The sequence below is a fragment of the Xenopus laevis genome, chromosome 7S (genome assembly GCF_017654675.1).
Source record: "Xenopus laevis strain J_2021 chromosome 7S, Xenopus_laevis_v10.1, whole genome shotgun sequence".
In the NCBI taxonomy this organism is placed as follows: domain Eukaryota; kingdom Metazoa; phylum Chordata; class Amphibia; order Anura; family Pipidae; genus Xenopus; species Xenopus laevis.
The window spans coordinates 15733668-15750906 of record NC_054384.1 but is presented as its reverse complement, the minus strand read 5'-3'; the positions used below and the strand labels follow the sequence as shown (position 1 = coordinate 15750906).

Below are 17239 nucleotides of genomic sequence, written 5' to 3'. Positions count from 1 at the left end.
TATCAGAATTTAATAATCAGCCCTGTAGCATCAGCTTATATTACAGACCAACCTCATTTTCTGCTGGATAATTAGTGACGACCCCTAAGCTTAGCTTCTCAACAGCCAATCAGAGCCCACTGAGCATGTGAGTGTCACAGACACTTTCCAAGATGGTGACCCCCTGTGACAAGTTTGAAGTCCTGGATCATTGCTGCTATTGACAAGCTGATACTTTAGGCTGGTGCAGTAAATTCAGTATATAAAATATGCCATTTTAGGTATATTTATTTTTAGGATTTAGTTCTCCTTTAAGGTAAAATCAGGTTGAGAATATGATTGGAAGCAATATCACTTTAACAATCCAAATAAAGGTCCAGTGTAAGGTTGCCATCAGAACCTTTTTAATACCAGACACAAAAAATTGATATACTGACTGTCATTAGCAATAGATTGAAATGCAATCCGTGTGGACGGATGGAAGCCAGTGCAGTCTGCAGCATCTAAATGAAGTGCTGAGATCGAGAAACACATTTTTTGCGAAGCCATTTCTCAGTCACCCTCATCACTCGTGTGTACGTCTCGCTGACAATTGATGGGGCTCATTTTTCAGCCGCTGGGGTGGGAAAAGGTTTTTATTACAATGAGAGCTGTGAAGTTGTAGAATTCTTCTCTCCCTGGAGTGGTTATAATGGCAGGTATATAAGATAGTTTCAAAAAAGGGTAGGATACCTTTTTAGCAAGGGAAGCAATGGAAAGCCATTGGTAGTAATGCCCTCTACCTATCATAGTGCTGGTCAAGGATCAGTTCGTGTTTTGAAGTTAGGAAGCAATTTTATCGGTATTTTCAACTGTAGTTGGGATTTGATGGACATGGGTGATTATTTTAAAACCTCAGCTACTATGTAACAGTGAAAGGATGACCAGGGGTGTGTTTTGTGCATATGTAGCCAAATTCTAGGAGCAGTAGTCAGAAGAAGCCATACGTCGCTGATCTAACTGCACAGAACTAACATGGGTTGCTATAGATTACTGCATTGATGGAAATGGCCCTTAAAGGAGAAGTAAACCCCTTATTAAAAAACCCTACCCTATATAGACCCCACTCCCTCCAGCCTAGCTGCTACCCCGGGCAAATGCCCTTAACTTTTTACTTACCCCCTCGGTGCAGATTCACGGCATCGGAGTTCACGGCAGCCATCTTCTTCTCTTCGGTCTTCATCAAGAATTAAGTTCCGTAGCGACGCAGCAGTTGGAGCAGTCTTCGGGTTTTTGGCAACAGCACAAGCGCCGAAAGTCAAGAAAATTGCCAAAGCGCCAGAAGAAGACCCGATGAAGACTGAAGAAGATGGCGCCCATGAACTTTGATGCTGTAAATCTGCACCGAGGGGTAAGTCAAAAGTTAGGGGCATTTGCCCAGTTCACAGCAGGTCACAAGTAGGTATGGAGATCCAGATTACTGAAAGACCCCTTACCTGGAAAACCCTAGGTCCAAAGCATTCTGGATAACAGGTCAAATACCTGTAGTGCTTTATTGGTCTCTGAACAGACTTGTTGAAGGGTATCATCTTTTCTTTCAGCTCCACGGAAATCGATGACATGCTTCGAAAATCCAGCAATTTGCTTCTCACCAGGACACTGAGCGGCAGTTTGCAGAATGTCATCAAAAAGCCTCACATAGGTTTAACAGAGGTAATTCAATTTATACATGCAGAAGTAAGCAAGCAAATATAGATATATTTTGGAGAAGGCGAATTGGGGTGAACAGGTATTTGCTGCCTTAGACTCAGAAATATGGCTGAGAGTTTATACCATGTTTTCTATATAAGAAGTTGTGAGCCAGGTATGATATCAGTCAGTAATGGGAAAATGATTACTATTGCTATCCCTGATGAGTAAAACTAGTCTGCTTCTGTATGTGTGAGAGGAGCTTTATTCAGTATACTGCCATCAGCTTGGCCCCCGGGGGTTACACTTTACAGTGGATAACATTTAACTGGGTGCTCTGATGAAGAATAGATTGGTACCTTCCACTGAATTATAATTGTAGCAATTTATATTGATGCAGATCTGTACGGCCCCCCTGGTGCAGACTAAACATATGCCTAGTGTGCAAAGTCTAAAACATTTGAAACACTTTGGGAACTGGATTGTCAGTAAACTCAGGAAGAAGGAAAATCTACTGTAAAGAAAATGATAAATCAGTTCAGTGAGTTCAGGTGCACGTGTTTGTGGACATAAAATGAGAAGGCCTGGGATTTATTGCACAGATGAGAACTCTAGGCATGAATTCATACTTCCCAACACTTGATAAATGCAAAGAGGGACAAAAACGATCTGCTGCTCTAACCGCAGCAATTTTTTTTGACTATGTCCATTTTATGGCCACAGCCCCAAATTACCTTTTCCAATTTACAAAATTTTGCAGTTTTGATCGTTTGAGCACATTTCTAGGAGTTTTAGGGCCTTGTTTTATCTGTTATAACAGTTTTGCTAATAAAGATGGAATTGTCTTATTTATTTAAAAAATGTCCAGAGTTTCTGAAATGTAATTATAATAAGAGGGTTTTTGGCAGAGAGGCCAAAACAAAGTGCACCTGCACTTAGATACATTTGTAACAGTTTAGGATAAGCAAAGATACAGTTGTAATTATTTAAAATTGAGACTTACAGCTTAAAGGGCACCTGTTGGCAAAAAATATTATCCCCAACCAAAGGTGCAGGCTGATAGAGCATGCACTCTGGTTGGTGGTAACAGTAGTTTTTTTTTTAAATTGTCCCCCACCAGTGCAATAATGAGCTTATGACATCACGTGCATGCACGAGCCAAAACATGGCTGCCCATACCGGAGCTCCCTCCTGGTGCTGTTACTCCCTACTGGTACAGTTAGGAGGTATGGTGCATTTCTAGCAGTGGAAGCTCAACTCTATACAAACTCTGTATAGTTTGACTTAGGGCTAGTGGTAGCTAAACTACACAGGAGATTTTGTCAGATGGTGCTGGATCGAGAGATTGTCTCCTACAAGTCGGATGCCCTTGAATGGGTAAGTAAATAATGGGACTGCAGTTGCATGGCAAGATAAGATAAAATCAGACTCACAGAAATCTCCCGTGTAGTTTAGCCCTTTAGGGCTGGGACACACTGGGCAATTTGGGGAGATTTAGTCGCCTGGCGAATAATCGCCACAACTTTTCTCCCGGAATGCCTCCCCTTGCTCTGCGCCTGTATAAAATGAAAAGTCGGCGGCGCTAATCACACACGGTGATTCGTTTTCCAAAGTCGCCCGAAATTGCCTCACGAGGAAACTTTGGCCAACTTCGGAAAACAAATCGATGCGTGTGATTAGCGCAGGCGAATTTTCATTTTAGCCAGGCGCAGAGTGAATTTTCATTTTAGCCAGGCGCAGAGCGAGGGGAGGCATTTGGGGAAGATTGGTCGCGGAAAGTTGCAGCGATTAGTCGCCAGACGACTAAGTCTCTTCAAATCGCCCAGTGTGTCCCAGCCCTTAGAGCTCTGCCTAGAGCAGTTATCCCCAAATAGTGGCTCAAACAACATGTTGCTCTCCAACTCCTTGAATGTTGCTCCCAGTGGCCTCAAAGCAGGTGCTTATTTTTGAGTTCCAGGCTTGGAGACAAGTTTTGGTTGCATAAAAACCTGCTGTACTGCCAAACAGAACTCAATGTAGGTAGCCAATCTACATAGGGGCTACTAAGTGGCCAATCATGGCCCTTATTTGGCACTGGCACACCAGGAACAGTTTTCATGCTAGTGTTGCTCCCCAACTCCTGTTACTTCTGAATGTTGCTCACGGGTTCTAAAGGCTGGGGATCCCTGGCCTAGAGTGCGTATCAGTGGTGCAGGTGGGCATTTGTGGCACCCAGTGCAGTGGACACTAACGAGAACTAGAATGGAGCCCTATAAGAATCCTTCAAAAAATAGGAATAGGGAGGTATAACGTGTAGCAGGGAAAACATAACAAGCACTGTACTTATTTTGTAACATATTTTTTTATTCAACAGAAAAGTTTTTTTGTGTGGGTCTAGCCTGTGTGTAAAGGAAATGTGCTGAACTCTATTGAACTGAAAGTGTATGATTACCATCAGCTCCAGCCTGTAATACACTAATTGCCATGTATTGCCATTCATGTCTGGAAGGACAAAAGCTTAAAAGAAAATCAGGTGGGCCTTGGGTGGTGCACGTCTCATGCCGGATGTATTTTGTGCTTTGCAGCTAGTGCAGATCATCATCAACACCACACACCTGGAGCAAGCCTGTAAATACCTGGAGGAGTTTATCACAAATATTACAAATATTTCACCTGAAACAGTGCACACGACAAGACTTTATGGACTGTCTACATTTAAGGTATGTCCAATAATCCCATTACAGAAAAAGCTGCACTTCTTGATGGTGGAGAAAGTATTCCCACAGCGCCCGACTGCAGTTAACAGGGGAATTATCCAGTTCAACAAAGTTCAACGGTATCCAGCAGCTGTTAAATGGGGAGATTAGCTCTTCATTCACTTGCGTTGCAGATGGAAATGATCCAGGAGCATTTTACATTTCAACCAGTTATATAATGAATAGCATTGTCCACAACAGGGGTGTCCAACCTTTTGGCTTCCTTGGGCCACATTAGAAGAAGAAAAATGTTCTGGTGCCACACTCGAAATACACACAAACACTAACGCTAACTTTTGATTTATTTTATTGTAAAAGAAAAGAGGGTATCATAAACCTAGTGAGATTTTTGACATTGTGTTTGAGAAACTAATGTATCAATAACTGGTTGAATGGAAGTAGTTGCAATTCTCAGTGAATTTTCAAGGTGCTCATCAGAAAATTTGTTTCTAATTTTACTCTTAGTGTGGTCATTCTTGAAAAAAGTTGCTCACAAATGTAGGCTATATCCCTAGCATAGCGGGCGATACGGCTGAAGAATGCTTACCTGCCTTTGTAAGTAACCGAATGCTCACTTAACTGCTTTCCTGCTCTAGGAAGCCACACACCACACACCCCATGTAAAATTTAAAGCACACATGCACACAATTAGCGACCACGCACATAAGCTCTCTGTACGGGACATTGCAACATGACGTTTCCTGGATTGGTGGAAGTTCAGGTTGGGCCGCATTCATATCCATCCTGGGCCGCAGGTTGGACACCCCTGGTCTACAACAACTCTTCATCAGGTCAGGGCCACATTTATATAGACACCTGAGGGTCCATACTTATTGCAAGTGCAATAAGAAAAGTGTAATTTCAAGCACAGTCGCCATGTTTCTATCACATAATGCAGCATTTTCCTAGAATTCCAGCATTGTTGTGGTCGCAAGGGGCCATTGCACCTGACGCAGTTGGAGGCAAGGCATCAAAATAAACGCACTGGCACTTTGCTGTAAATTGGACGCATGGAACGTTTTACTTGTCCTTTTACTGCCCCATTTCCGGCGTTTGGCGCAAGAGTAGTGTGTGTGTTCGATTCAAGTGTCATGTGCTTATTGACATGTGCCGCAGGGACCCTGGGAGCAACGGCCTGGTTTGGAGGTGGCAGTAGCTCCAGGGTCTTTCTGCATAATTTAGTGCAACTGCACTTGATTTTTAACGGTAGACAGGCAGATGCAACAGCTTAACTTTTAGGCCAACAAACAGATCATAATAGGGGTCTTTGGGCATAACAGGGACATAATAGAGTACTACATCAATGACCCAATGCAGTTTTGGACTAGGGGGCCCACTAGGTCTGCCACCTCAGGGCCCCCTAACCCCCCCATAGTGAGGTCAGATCCTTTAAAGTATACTTGCTGTAACCCCCTTTCCCATAGCTTGTTCTCTCCTTTGTGGCCGCAATCGCAAGGAGAGCAGTTCAGGGTCGACGGGCCCACCAGACTTTTTCCCAGTGTTCCGTCGGCCCAATCCAACTCTAACCCAACTCTTTGTGTAGCAAGATATTTAAAGCTGCTCAATAGATATCTGGCTAATTCTTGGTCACATATTGGTCAACCATGAAGCATTTTTCCACAATACAAACACCATTAAACTACAAACTGGGTTTGGAGGAATTTGTGGGGCCCCATACAACAAAATTTTCTGGGTCCCCCTACAAGTAAAAAAAACATTGGTGGCGTGGTTCCCCTACAAGTTAAAAATAAAACGTTGGAGACCAGGGATTGGTACAAGAAAAAACAAAATTCAGCTGCCAGGGCCCCCCATGTTAAAAAAAAAAATCAGCGGCCAGGACCCCCATGTTAAAAAAAAATTAGTGCCCAGGGTCCTCTCAAGTTAAAAAAAAATTAGCACTCAAAGGTTTAAAAAAAAAAAAAAAAAAATTGGTGTTCGGCATGGCTCAGCTCCTACTTCGGCTCAACTCGGCTCCTACTTCGGTGCAACAAAAGGCAGTTATTTTGTTACATTTTGTTTGTGCTGGAATCAGTTATTTGAGTGAGTTCTAATACATCTGCTAGGAAAGAAAGCCCCCCTATAAGATATATTGGATCTAACTGTCAATGAATATCTGACACCCAACTGCTGCATGAAGAGAAAATAAAGAGAAATAGATGCTGAGAGTGGAATAGTAAACATAAACCTGATTATTTCAGAAACGATAAAGAATATTTAATTTATTGTATTCAGAAAGTTTCTTATCTCAGTATAGTGAAGCTTATATTACATTTTCATTTTCGCAATAGTTCCCCTTTAAAACCTGAAACACTATTATTTGCCAAAGTAATGGTTATCCAGTGGTTAAGTTGAATACATTTCGCTTCAAAATATATTTTCCCTTCAAATCATATATATTATTTCATTGACATTGTTCACGTTGATCTGACTGAGGGCAATAAACTGGTAAAGGAATCGGTTTTCCTAGCGGTTTGTTTCTCGGAAAGCAGCTTGCATTGATTTTCTCCATATTCCTCTGTCATTTAAGTATCTACAGTTGCTCTAATATTATATGTTGATCATAGATTTCTATTTATTGACATCATGTAGCCAACGAGCAGTGTTATTTAATATGTAGATAATTCGATTTAAGCAAAATGTGAGCTGATAAAATGAGTTTCTGTGTTTAAGGGTCATGTAAATGAGACAAGTGGTTTTCCATTCTGCTGGCAGTAAAATTGAACAAGAGAAAAAGCTTGGGCAGCTTTAAAACATGGGGCTTGGCGTATTTGGTTCCTGTCTAATTTATTCTAGAACGCTCTGTATACATGTTAATGACCTACTCATAAATGTTATATGAATAATAAATATTAATCATGGTGCACTGTGAAGCCAAGAACACTTTGCTTAAGAAAATATCCCACTTCTGCCTGTTGTTTATCTAGTAAGGGGCCATCTTGGCTGCCCTTGATTTTGCATAATTTTGATCATTTCTGGGCAAAAGTCCCCAGAGTGGATGGCCTCTCATTATGTTCGATGGCTGCAGTCATGAATGGGATGGTGGTGGTAGTGGTGGGGGGATGGAGATTATTGGCCCATTAATATTCTCCAGGGATAATCACTGCCAGCTGTTTTTTTTTGTGAGGTCTGCCATAAATTGCAATAGGAAGTTATTTGCTTGAGTTTTCCCTCCAAACATGAACATGAAAGGTGATCCATGGGTTCTACCCTAAGGGCTCTGCTGTGCAGGTGTATTTTAATGCTAGCTACCCACTTTGTTTTTCTCTCTGTCTAATGTGGCTATCGAGCAGGTATATTGTATATTAAAGGACAAGTATTTACTTGGGGGTGGAGGTAATATGTTAGCCATCTCCCACTGAATCAAACCACCAAGTCTGGTGTTCCTTTTAGGGAGAAAAAAATGCACTGGCTGGGAAAAAAAACAAGATTGGTGAAGATCAAAAATATGCTAAACTGAAGCTGCATCCAACCCTAACCCACAAAATGAAGCCATTGTAGAAGCCACTCCCAACCTGTACCTGTGTCATCTCACACTGTGTCTCACACTGTACGCTATTCTGTGTGTGCCTCTGGTTCCAAGACAGGAAATTTTTGGGAGCAATAGAGGAGTGGACTGCCTCAGTGTGACCCGCATCCAACCCAAACCCACAATGGTTGGCCAAATTTCAACCTGAACCTACCCAACTGGCGGTCAACCCATGGGTCATTGCTTATTTCTGTTACTTATATGTACTATGTACTCTAAACTACTTTAGTATCTCTATAATACAAAAAAGAAATGTACAATGTTAATCAGCAGAAAAGTGTTGCCCGTTGGAAGTTTGTATTCCAGGCTTCCAGTTGTATATTTGAAGTATTTGTGGCAGTATGCATGGCCCACAAATCAAGCAACGTAGGGGTTGCCCATGAGCAAAAGGCTTGTAGCATGTGCGATATCGTTACAATTTTCTGTGGCTGGAACCATAAGTCTGGTCTTGGTAGAAGTCCCCTTACCACTGGAATTAATGTAAATCGCTGGTAGGAAGTCATATGCCTCCCACAGTAGCCCAAAGTTGCCTTGCAGTGAGTGTGGATAAAGATCAGATATCCCATAATGCAACTTGCATAGCTGCTTTCTATAGAGTTTATTTTCTGCGGAGCACTGCACTAGTGTCTAGCATGACTTCTAAGACAATAAATCTTCCAGAAACAATTTCTCCCCTGTCCCTTAATTGCTTACATTAATCAGTGGGTGGAGAATTGTTCATTATGAAAATATCTCCATATCTCAAGCCATACTGTGTACAATGCCAAACTAACACGGAAAATTAAGCATTGCAGCAATTTAAGCTTGTGTAATCAATCCAGGGCCTGAAACAGAAAATATGATGTATCATCTGAAACTAAATGGTCTACAGAATTGTCATAACCACCTATTTGTCTACACACAAGTCTAAGACAAATGAACAACAGTGCTTGCATTTTTATTTCCAAACATCAACGACTCAGTGGTGACTGTGGTTGACAGTGTTGGACTGGGATGCCAGGGGCCCACCAGAAAACCTTAGTCCATGGGCCACTTTCCAAACTATTATTCGTATTTTCCTCACTCAACCTTTTCATTCTTCTAGTCTTTTATTCTACTCACTACTGTATATTCTTCCTTTTTTTATGCATTTTTTCCCATAAATAAATAGGGAATGACCTTGAAATAGGCTAAATGTTTAGAAGCAAGAGGTCCCACTGACACCTTAGCCCGCCGGGAGTTTTCCTGGTATCCCGGTGGGCCAGTCCGACACTGGTTGTTGACAAATTGAATCTGAATCCTAATTTGCATATGCAAATTAGGGGCGAGAGGAAAATCATGTGACTTTTTGTCAGAAAACAAGGAATTAAAAAATGTTTTCCCCTTCGGATATGGTTCGGTATTCGGCCGAATCTTTCACAAAGGATTCGGGGGTTCGGCCAAATCCAAAATAGTGGATTCGGTGCATCCCTAGTAACAAGAGCGCGCTGCTGCCCCCCGCTCCCGCCCCCCGCTCCCGCATGCAACCCCCCGTTCGCAACCCCCCCTTGCCTGCGTGTATGTCAATTAAAGAAGGAGAAAAAGAGTGGCGGGGGGATTTGGAGGCTATAGAGAAATTGACCTTGACCCCCCTTTTCCTTGGGACCCCGCAACTGCGGGCCTGCTTCTTCTGTAGTTACATCACTGCATATATTTCAATCCTGATAAATTTAACTCAGTAGAACCAAAGTCTTACATAGGGTTGAATACTGGTGAACTGATGTTATATAACTTAGAGCATAGAGTTACTGTACTGCTTCTCACTGCCAGCAACCTTCTGTCACATATAATAGAGCCCCAATTACCCAACTTGGCTCTATGGGTGCAGGTCTCCTGCTTCACATCTTTGAATAAGGGAGCCTTAAGTCTCATGGTACTTACAGGAAAGCAATATTCAATTGGGCATATGTTAAAAAAGGTGTATAAACGCTATCTGAACTGCCACAAATATATACATATATTCTTCAAACAGGATCATTGGTATTTCCAAGCAACTTTTCAAATTGACTTTTGTTTTTCTTTTTTTATGGTTTTTGAATTATTTGCTGACTTCTTCCAGCTTTCAAGTGGGTCTCACTGACTCCAACATAAAGATAAATGCTCTGTAAAGCTATCATTTCAATGTTTTTGCGTCTTTATATTACTCATCTTTCTATTCGGGCCCTCTCCCATTTAAATTCCAGCACCTTATTCAAATGAATGTCGGGTTGCTAGCATAATTTGGACCCTAGTAACCAGATAGCTTCTAAAATTTTAAACTGGAGAGCTCCTGAAGAAAAAGTTGAATAACTCAAAAACCACAAATAATTAAAAATTAAAATCAATTTACCCTCTGTCTACATTATGCAAAAAGTTAATTTAATGGCGAACAACCCAACTTTTGTTTAATATGTTTAATATGAGTATTAAAGACATATTCCTTAATTTATTAGAACTGACAAAATCTTAAATGTTTTCTGGTTTGTTAGGATGCAAGACATTCAGCTGAAGAGGAAATATATACAAAACTCAACCAAAAAATAGATGAATTCATTCCGTTGGCCGACTATGACTGGACCATGTCTGAGCCAGATGGAAGAGCCAGTGGGTACTTAATGGATCTGATCAATTTTTTAAGAAGCACATTTCAGGTTTTTACTAATTTGCCTGTAAGTTGACCAAATCATATGAATTGTATTCCCTTTTTTATAAGTGGTTGCCAATATGTATTTTACAGGACTATTTTTGTCTCGTATTTGTCTCTAATTCTGTCTCTCTCTCGCTTGATTTTTTTTGGAGGTCGTGAGTTTCTTTAATTAAGAAACCATTTTGTAAAAAAAAATTTTTATTTGCTCCATTTTTATTTCATATCAATAGCAATATATTGTGTATTCTCTAGTGTTCAAAAGTTTGGAATCGCCATGAAACTGATATGTTTATTCACCAAAGCAACATGAAACTGATCAGAAACTATACAACATTGATGTTGTAACATTCAGTGATGTATTAGATGTCCCTAGACTACACTTTCCACAGATCCCCCTTCTAGGCTACTCCCAAAAGTTTAGAAATATAATATAATTAATTAGGGTCACCTGGAGTTCTGTTCATCAAACCTTACATTCATCAAAGAATCCTCAACTTGCAGCAGCTCCACCTTTGCAGAGCTTTGGTAGCTGTCAGTTTATAGTAATATTCCCAGAAATGCAACTGGCTTGTAGGACATTTTATTATGGCAGTTGTGCCAACCAGTCCTCCAAAGACAGTACCCTGGCTTCTTGATTCTTCCAAAAAAATAAGCTTTTGTGTAGTTTAGAAGTATGTTTCCAATTGTTGTCCTGCCGCATGATTAAATTTGCACCAGTGAAGCACTTACCATTAGAGATGGCATTGTGTTATAGAAAAAAAAACTTTTTAGTGATTCCAAACCTTTCAACAATAGTGTATAAAGTACTTGAATACTCTTGAAATTCGAAATGATTTATAAGGTCTGGAATAATTTAGAATGATAAGATAGATTTAATAATAGGCAAATTAATATGAAGTTTAAGGGGCCGATTCACTAACTTCGAGTGAAGGATTCGAAGGTAAAAAACTTCGAAGTTTTTTTTGGGCTACTTCGACCATCGAATGGGCTACTTCGACCTTCGATTACGACTTCGAATCGAAGGATTCGAACTAAAAATCGTCCGACTATTCGACCATTCGATAGTCGAAGTACTGTCTCTTTAAAAAAAACTTCGACCCCCTAGTTCGCCATCTAAAAGCTACCGAACTCGATGTTAGCCTATGGGGAAGGTCCCCATAGGCTTGGCTAACTTTTTTTGATCGAAGGATATTCCTTCGATCGTTGGATTTAAATCCTTCGAATCATCTACAAAGTCTACAAATATCCTAGTAGGACAGATACCTTTCTTTAAAATATAAATTCTAAACATTGCAATAACAGAGTTCTCTTTTCTTCTTTATTCCATTTATGGAGAGCACCACATTTATAAAAAAAAAAAACAATTTACTAAGTTCATTAAAATCCACGAATGATTTTTTATGTGTGCAAGGGTTTAATTTAGTTCATTTTTCACTTCACAGCAAGGGTTTACTTTAATTAATTTTTCAGTTCACACGGCAAAAGTGTAATTCAGCTGAATTTTCCATTTACGATATTACACCAGTTGAATTCATAAAAGCAAGTTACCACTGGGACATATTTTTAAACTTCTGCTGCATTAGTATCTTTTTTGTTCTCGTCGACCTTAGTAATTGTCTTAAAAATGCTGTGGGCTCTTACCGAAGATGGTAACGTTTATGAGGCTACTGTGTTCTAATAATGACTTGCTAAAGAATTCCTAGAAAGAGATGCTTTTATAGCATTTAGAAGTTCAAACATGTTCCCTGGCGCTTGCTACTAATGGCTTGTCTTGAAAGTTAGTTTGGCGATTTTATTAAATTAAATTGGAATATTTCCATGATATATATGAAGTGAAAACAGATTTTAACTGTAATTAATCCTCCATTATTGGGTTGGATATCCCAGTAGACTGTGTCCTGGCTCAGAATAACAAAGACACAATTCCATAACAACATGTGTGTGTGGGTGTACTCAGCCAGAACATATCTAAGTACTCCAAAAAATATAGTGCAAAAGTATCACCAGCTGGACGAGAGGATTGTAGTTTAGAATGAGACTGTGGGTGGTAAATGTTATTAGAGCTATAGCCTATCTTTGAGAAGGTCTGCATTGTAGATCTTGGAAGTAAAAGCAGATATCTGGCCTTCTAAAATTAAAGATCCAACTTCTAAAATTAATCCCTAAAAGTGGTACCTGGAGCTGCTACCTAATAAAGACTAATAAATTCCTATCCATTAATCGACCCACCTTACTTTCAGGGGGTTATTTATCAAAGTCCCAATTTATCTCAATATTTTCTGCTATAAACTCCGATCAAATCCGCTCAGGTTTTTTACGCTTATTTTTTATTACATTTTCCCGAAAATATGATTTGCGGTAAAAAATCAGATTTTCACAATTTTTCCATCCGATTTTCGCTTTTCAGCTTTTTTCTGAATTTTCACCCGGGGTAATGCACAAAACCCAGCGCACATCAAAAAACCATTGAGACTTCTCCCATTGACTTATATGCAACCTCGACAGGTCTGAGATGCCAGATTTTCAGATTCTGACTTTTCCATCCTCTGGATTTAATAAATTCTCAAAAATGTGTGATTTTTTAAAAGTCTGGTTTTATAAAAAAAACAAACAAATGTTTTGTGATTTTTGCATTAGTAAATAACCCCCTCAGTGTGCACTCTATCAAACCAACCTACCATACAGTCATTGCTGGGTTACTCCTAGTTCATGCACAGCTTTTAGTTCCCAAAGTCTCATGGCACCTCTTTTTGTCTTTCTCCCAATTGGAAAGAAGTGATTTTCAGAATTATGATCTCCAGGTCCATCTCTATAAAGGAGGTGTACAAAGGAGCAAACAATGACCATTTCAACAACCCCTTAAAGAGTTGCTGAATGTATGCTTAAATGTTTAAAATGAAATCTGTTCTACTTTGCTACAACAGTATTCAGTGATGGGCAGTTACCATGCTTGAAAGCCAAACTATAAAATGATGGTATAAATTCAAGTGAACTTGAATAAGAAGCACTTCTTTGATTGTCTTCCAAAGGGACCACATTTAAATGCACAAACATAGACCCCTCTCTAGACTCTGCTTACTTCTTTACTCCTACTAACATTTCTTTGCTGTTTACATCTCTACTCTCTTTGTCTTTTGATTTTCTTGCTGCTACTCCCTCAGAATAACAGCAATGATCACGCAGCTATGTCGGTAAGTAGATCCATGATGGAAGAAGACTGCTTGAAGGCCTATCTTTAGTGAAAATAGTAATTTATTACCTCCCATTGTGCTTTCACTAACATTATGCATTAATACATTTGCTCTTTTTCACATTTAACCTTTAAAAAAAAGGTTGGCCTTAAAGGCCAAGCCATTATTATGTCATCTGCTCATGAGCTCATCTGTCTCTTCCATTAGAGTTTTCCAACCTGAAGAAGTCCTAAGAGGCCTTGCAATCTGGAATTGGACCTTTTTGATAGCACAAAGCTTCTTACGACTTCTTCAGGTCAGAAATTAAGCAAAAAGGTCATAGAAAGTTATTGATCCTATGGATTTTATGTATGATGCTGACATAAGGAACCCGTTTTTGTTTTTTTTCTTATGAAAATTGAGGCATAATTTTCTTACTAGAAGGGGGCAGAAACATATAGTTTCTTAATGTTTGAATGCTTGCTTATTATTTTATCCAAAATGTTCTCCAATTTTGTGGATTTTTTTTTTGTTGTTGTTATTTTTGCAGAAAGTTATTGATCCTATGGATTTAATGTATGATGTTGACATAAGGAACCAGCTTTTGTTTTTTTTATTATGAAAATTGAGCCATAATTTTATTACTATAATGGGGCAGAAGCATACAGTTTTAATGTTTGAATGCTTGATTGTTTTTTCCAAAATATTGTCCAAATTTGTGGTCTTACCAAATGTTTATTTTTTTTGTTATTGTTGCTGAACAAGCTGATATATTCCATCCTAAAACCCATATTTCATGGTAGTTTTAAATAATTGAAATCATTTTTTAATACAATTAGGAAGATAAATCAGTATGCAATTTAGTATAGTATAGTACATTTTATAATATACCCTTGTTTTACTCCTGGCATCAGTAGCCCGTAAAAGTAATATAATAATTCTTTGGGATATGGCAGTGCCAACTATCACGGAATTAGAATTCTGTTTTGCGTTTGGTTCTGAACTAGCTCTACACTTCTTGGATAGGATTTGATTTAGAACCACTGTTTGGTATAGAGGTCATCTTCTATCTAGAATCTGGAATTTTTAAACATTTTTTATTCAATTCAGAGTTTGAAAATTGAACTCGTATTTGCCATAATGATATTTAATAGGGTTTGGTCTATGTTTTGTGTTATATTGAGACGCATTCGGAATCTATTGTGGTCCTCGTTTAGATTTAAGCTTTGGAATTTATACATTTTGTCTGGATGGGGAAATACAGTTTGTAAATGTGATTCATATTAAAGAGTTAGATGTTAGGATATTTATTATGCTTGAAGGTTTTTTGCTTGAGAAATTTCAAGCCACAAAATAGTTATTTTATTTTGAATTGTGATCAGTGAAGCAGTATTTATTATCAGCAACTATCCTCATTGCTTGCAAATGTTTCTTTTTCTCCCAAAACATATGGATTAATAAGATTTTAAAAAAAGGCACAACAAGAAAAATATCCTTTGTCAATACTTTCAAATTCAAAAATCTTAGAATGCAGAAGACATGCAAATGTTGTATATCATCAGTTGTCATCTGTGATATCAATTGTATTGGCTTACTGAAACTTGTATATTATCCAAAAACAACATTTTGCTATTTTAAAAAATAAATATAGTTGTTCTGTTTAAAAGCACACAACCTTCCAACTTCATATGGTCATGGGTCACCTCACGTGATTTCTAATATCCTAATATTTTACAGTGGGAGGTAGAGAATGCCCTATATATATTACAAGCATGTTATAGGCCTTATATAAAATGTACAATACGACTGTCAAGTGGCTGAACTGCAGTGGCTGTACAAACAGCTTATAACTTGGACATGTTTCATATCAGTGTCATTCATAAGTACAGATTTTTAAAAATCAGATTAAATCAGGGATGCACCGAATAACAAACCTTATAGATTCAGACAAATACTGAATCCTCCACAAAATGTTCGGGAAAATAGAAAATCTTACTTGCATATTAATGTTTCTGAAATGTTGTGGAAACAATGTTAAATTTGGTTGTCAATAGCTGGAAAAATCATATGACTTAATAAGGGGCAGATTTATCAAGGGTCGAATTTCGAAGATAAAAATACTTCGAAAATTCAACCATCAAATTAAAATACTTCGAATTCGAAGTTTTTTCAGTGAATTTGGGTATGCTGCAGTCAAAATAAAATCGTTCGATCGAACGATTAAATCCTTCGGATTTCAGCGATCAATTGAACGATTTTTCTTCGACTTCAAAAAACTTAGAAAAATGCTCTAGAAGGTCCCCATAGGTCCCCATAAGTATTGAAGTCGAAGTTTTTTTTAAAGAGACAGTACTTTGATTATCAAATGGTCGAATATTCAAACTATTTTACTTCGAATCAAATTCAAAGTCGTAGTATGCTATTCGATGGTCGAAGTATCCAAAAAATTACTTCGAATTTCGAATTGTTTTACTTCGAAAATTCCCTCAAATTCACTTCGACCCTTGATAAATCTGCCCCTAATGTTAGGATTTGGTACAACCCAAGACTTATGAGCAGATTTATCAACATTCATGGTTGAAAGAAGCTGAATAAACTCAAGAACTCAAAAATGACAAATGTTATTCATTAAAAACCTCAAATTTTGAAAAATTGTCAAAAAAACATGAAAAAAGTCAAAAACTGTGAAATCACAGTCTCACCTTAATCTGACACATTTTCAATCTCAAAAACTCAAATTGAAAAGTAGCTTGAATTATGAAATTACAACTTTACTTCTACATGAGCTTGAAATATTCCATTCCAGTTCTTGGGGGTTTTTTACACTTCATAAATCTTGAAAATTGTATTTTTTTTTGCCGTATAAAAACTTGAAATGGCGGAAAAAATAAAATTTGAAGGTTGAAGATCTGAGATTTGCGGTTTTTTATAACTCATACTTGATTGCGTGACACTGGTCACAGTTCTGTTTGGAAACGAAATATATATGAGTAAATGCTACCTGCTGATTGGTTGCTATAGGTGATTAGATTTATAACGAATGTTGCACAGTTTATTTTTTACATAATCCCATGAGTCTTCTATGGAAGCTTACCGGGTTTTACTGGGTTTTACTGGCGTATTTCTTTTTTAATTTGTAAGATTTGTTCAATTGATAAATTTGCCACATTTTTAAAGATCAAATGACCTAAATGGGGTAACCTTTCAAGTTTGTCTTTTGGAAACAGCAATTGGGTTTATAACGGCAGCCTAGTATTCCAGCTTCAGCCAGATAAATGGAATTAAGTTGTATTTACCACTATCGTGATCACTGTAGTCCTTAAAATGCTTATTACATTATAAGGATTGATATATTCGTTTTTTAGACATTCTACGGCGTTCTTATTGCTCATGCATGTGTGTAATGAATGTTGATAGTATTAGGCTGTCTCTGCTCAAATCTACTATTTTACAATGCGTGCCTTTTTCAGGGGAAATGAATATGGAAGCTTATTTCTGGAGAGTGGGATTAATTTGC

At 38.3% G+C, this 17239-nt stretch overlaps 1 protein-coding gene across 3 annotated transcripts in view; it reads left to right on the top strand.

Annotated features, from left to right (window-relative positions):
- The window catches only part of LOC108697397 (exocyst complex component 6), a 159117-nt gene that overhangs the window by 76558 nt on the left and 65320 nt on the right, over window positions 1-17239 (top strand). For 2 of the 3 annotated variants that reach the window (XM_041570912.1, XM_041570915.1), the window contains exons 16-19: window positions 1560-1671; window positions 4212-4346; window positions 10395-10574; window positions 13714-13743. In XM_041570912.1, the coding sequence (XP_041426846.1) occupies window positions 1560-1671; window positions 4212-4346; window positions 10395-10574; window positions 13714-13743 (457 nt within the window). The remainder of the gene's footprint in view (window positions 1-1559; window positions 1672-4211; window positions 4347-10394; window positions 10575-13713; window positions 13744-17239) is intronic. The other variant, XM_041570914.1, reaches the window with a different exon arrangement.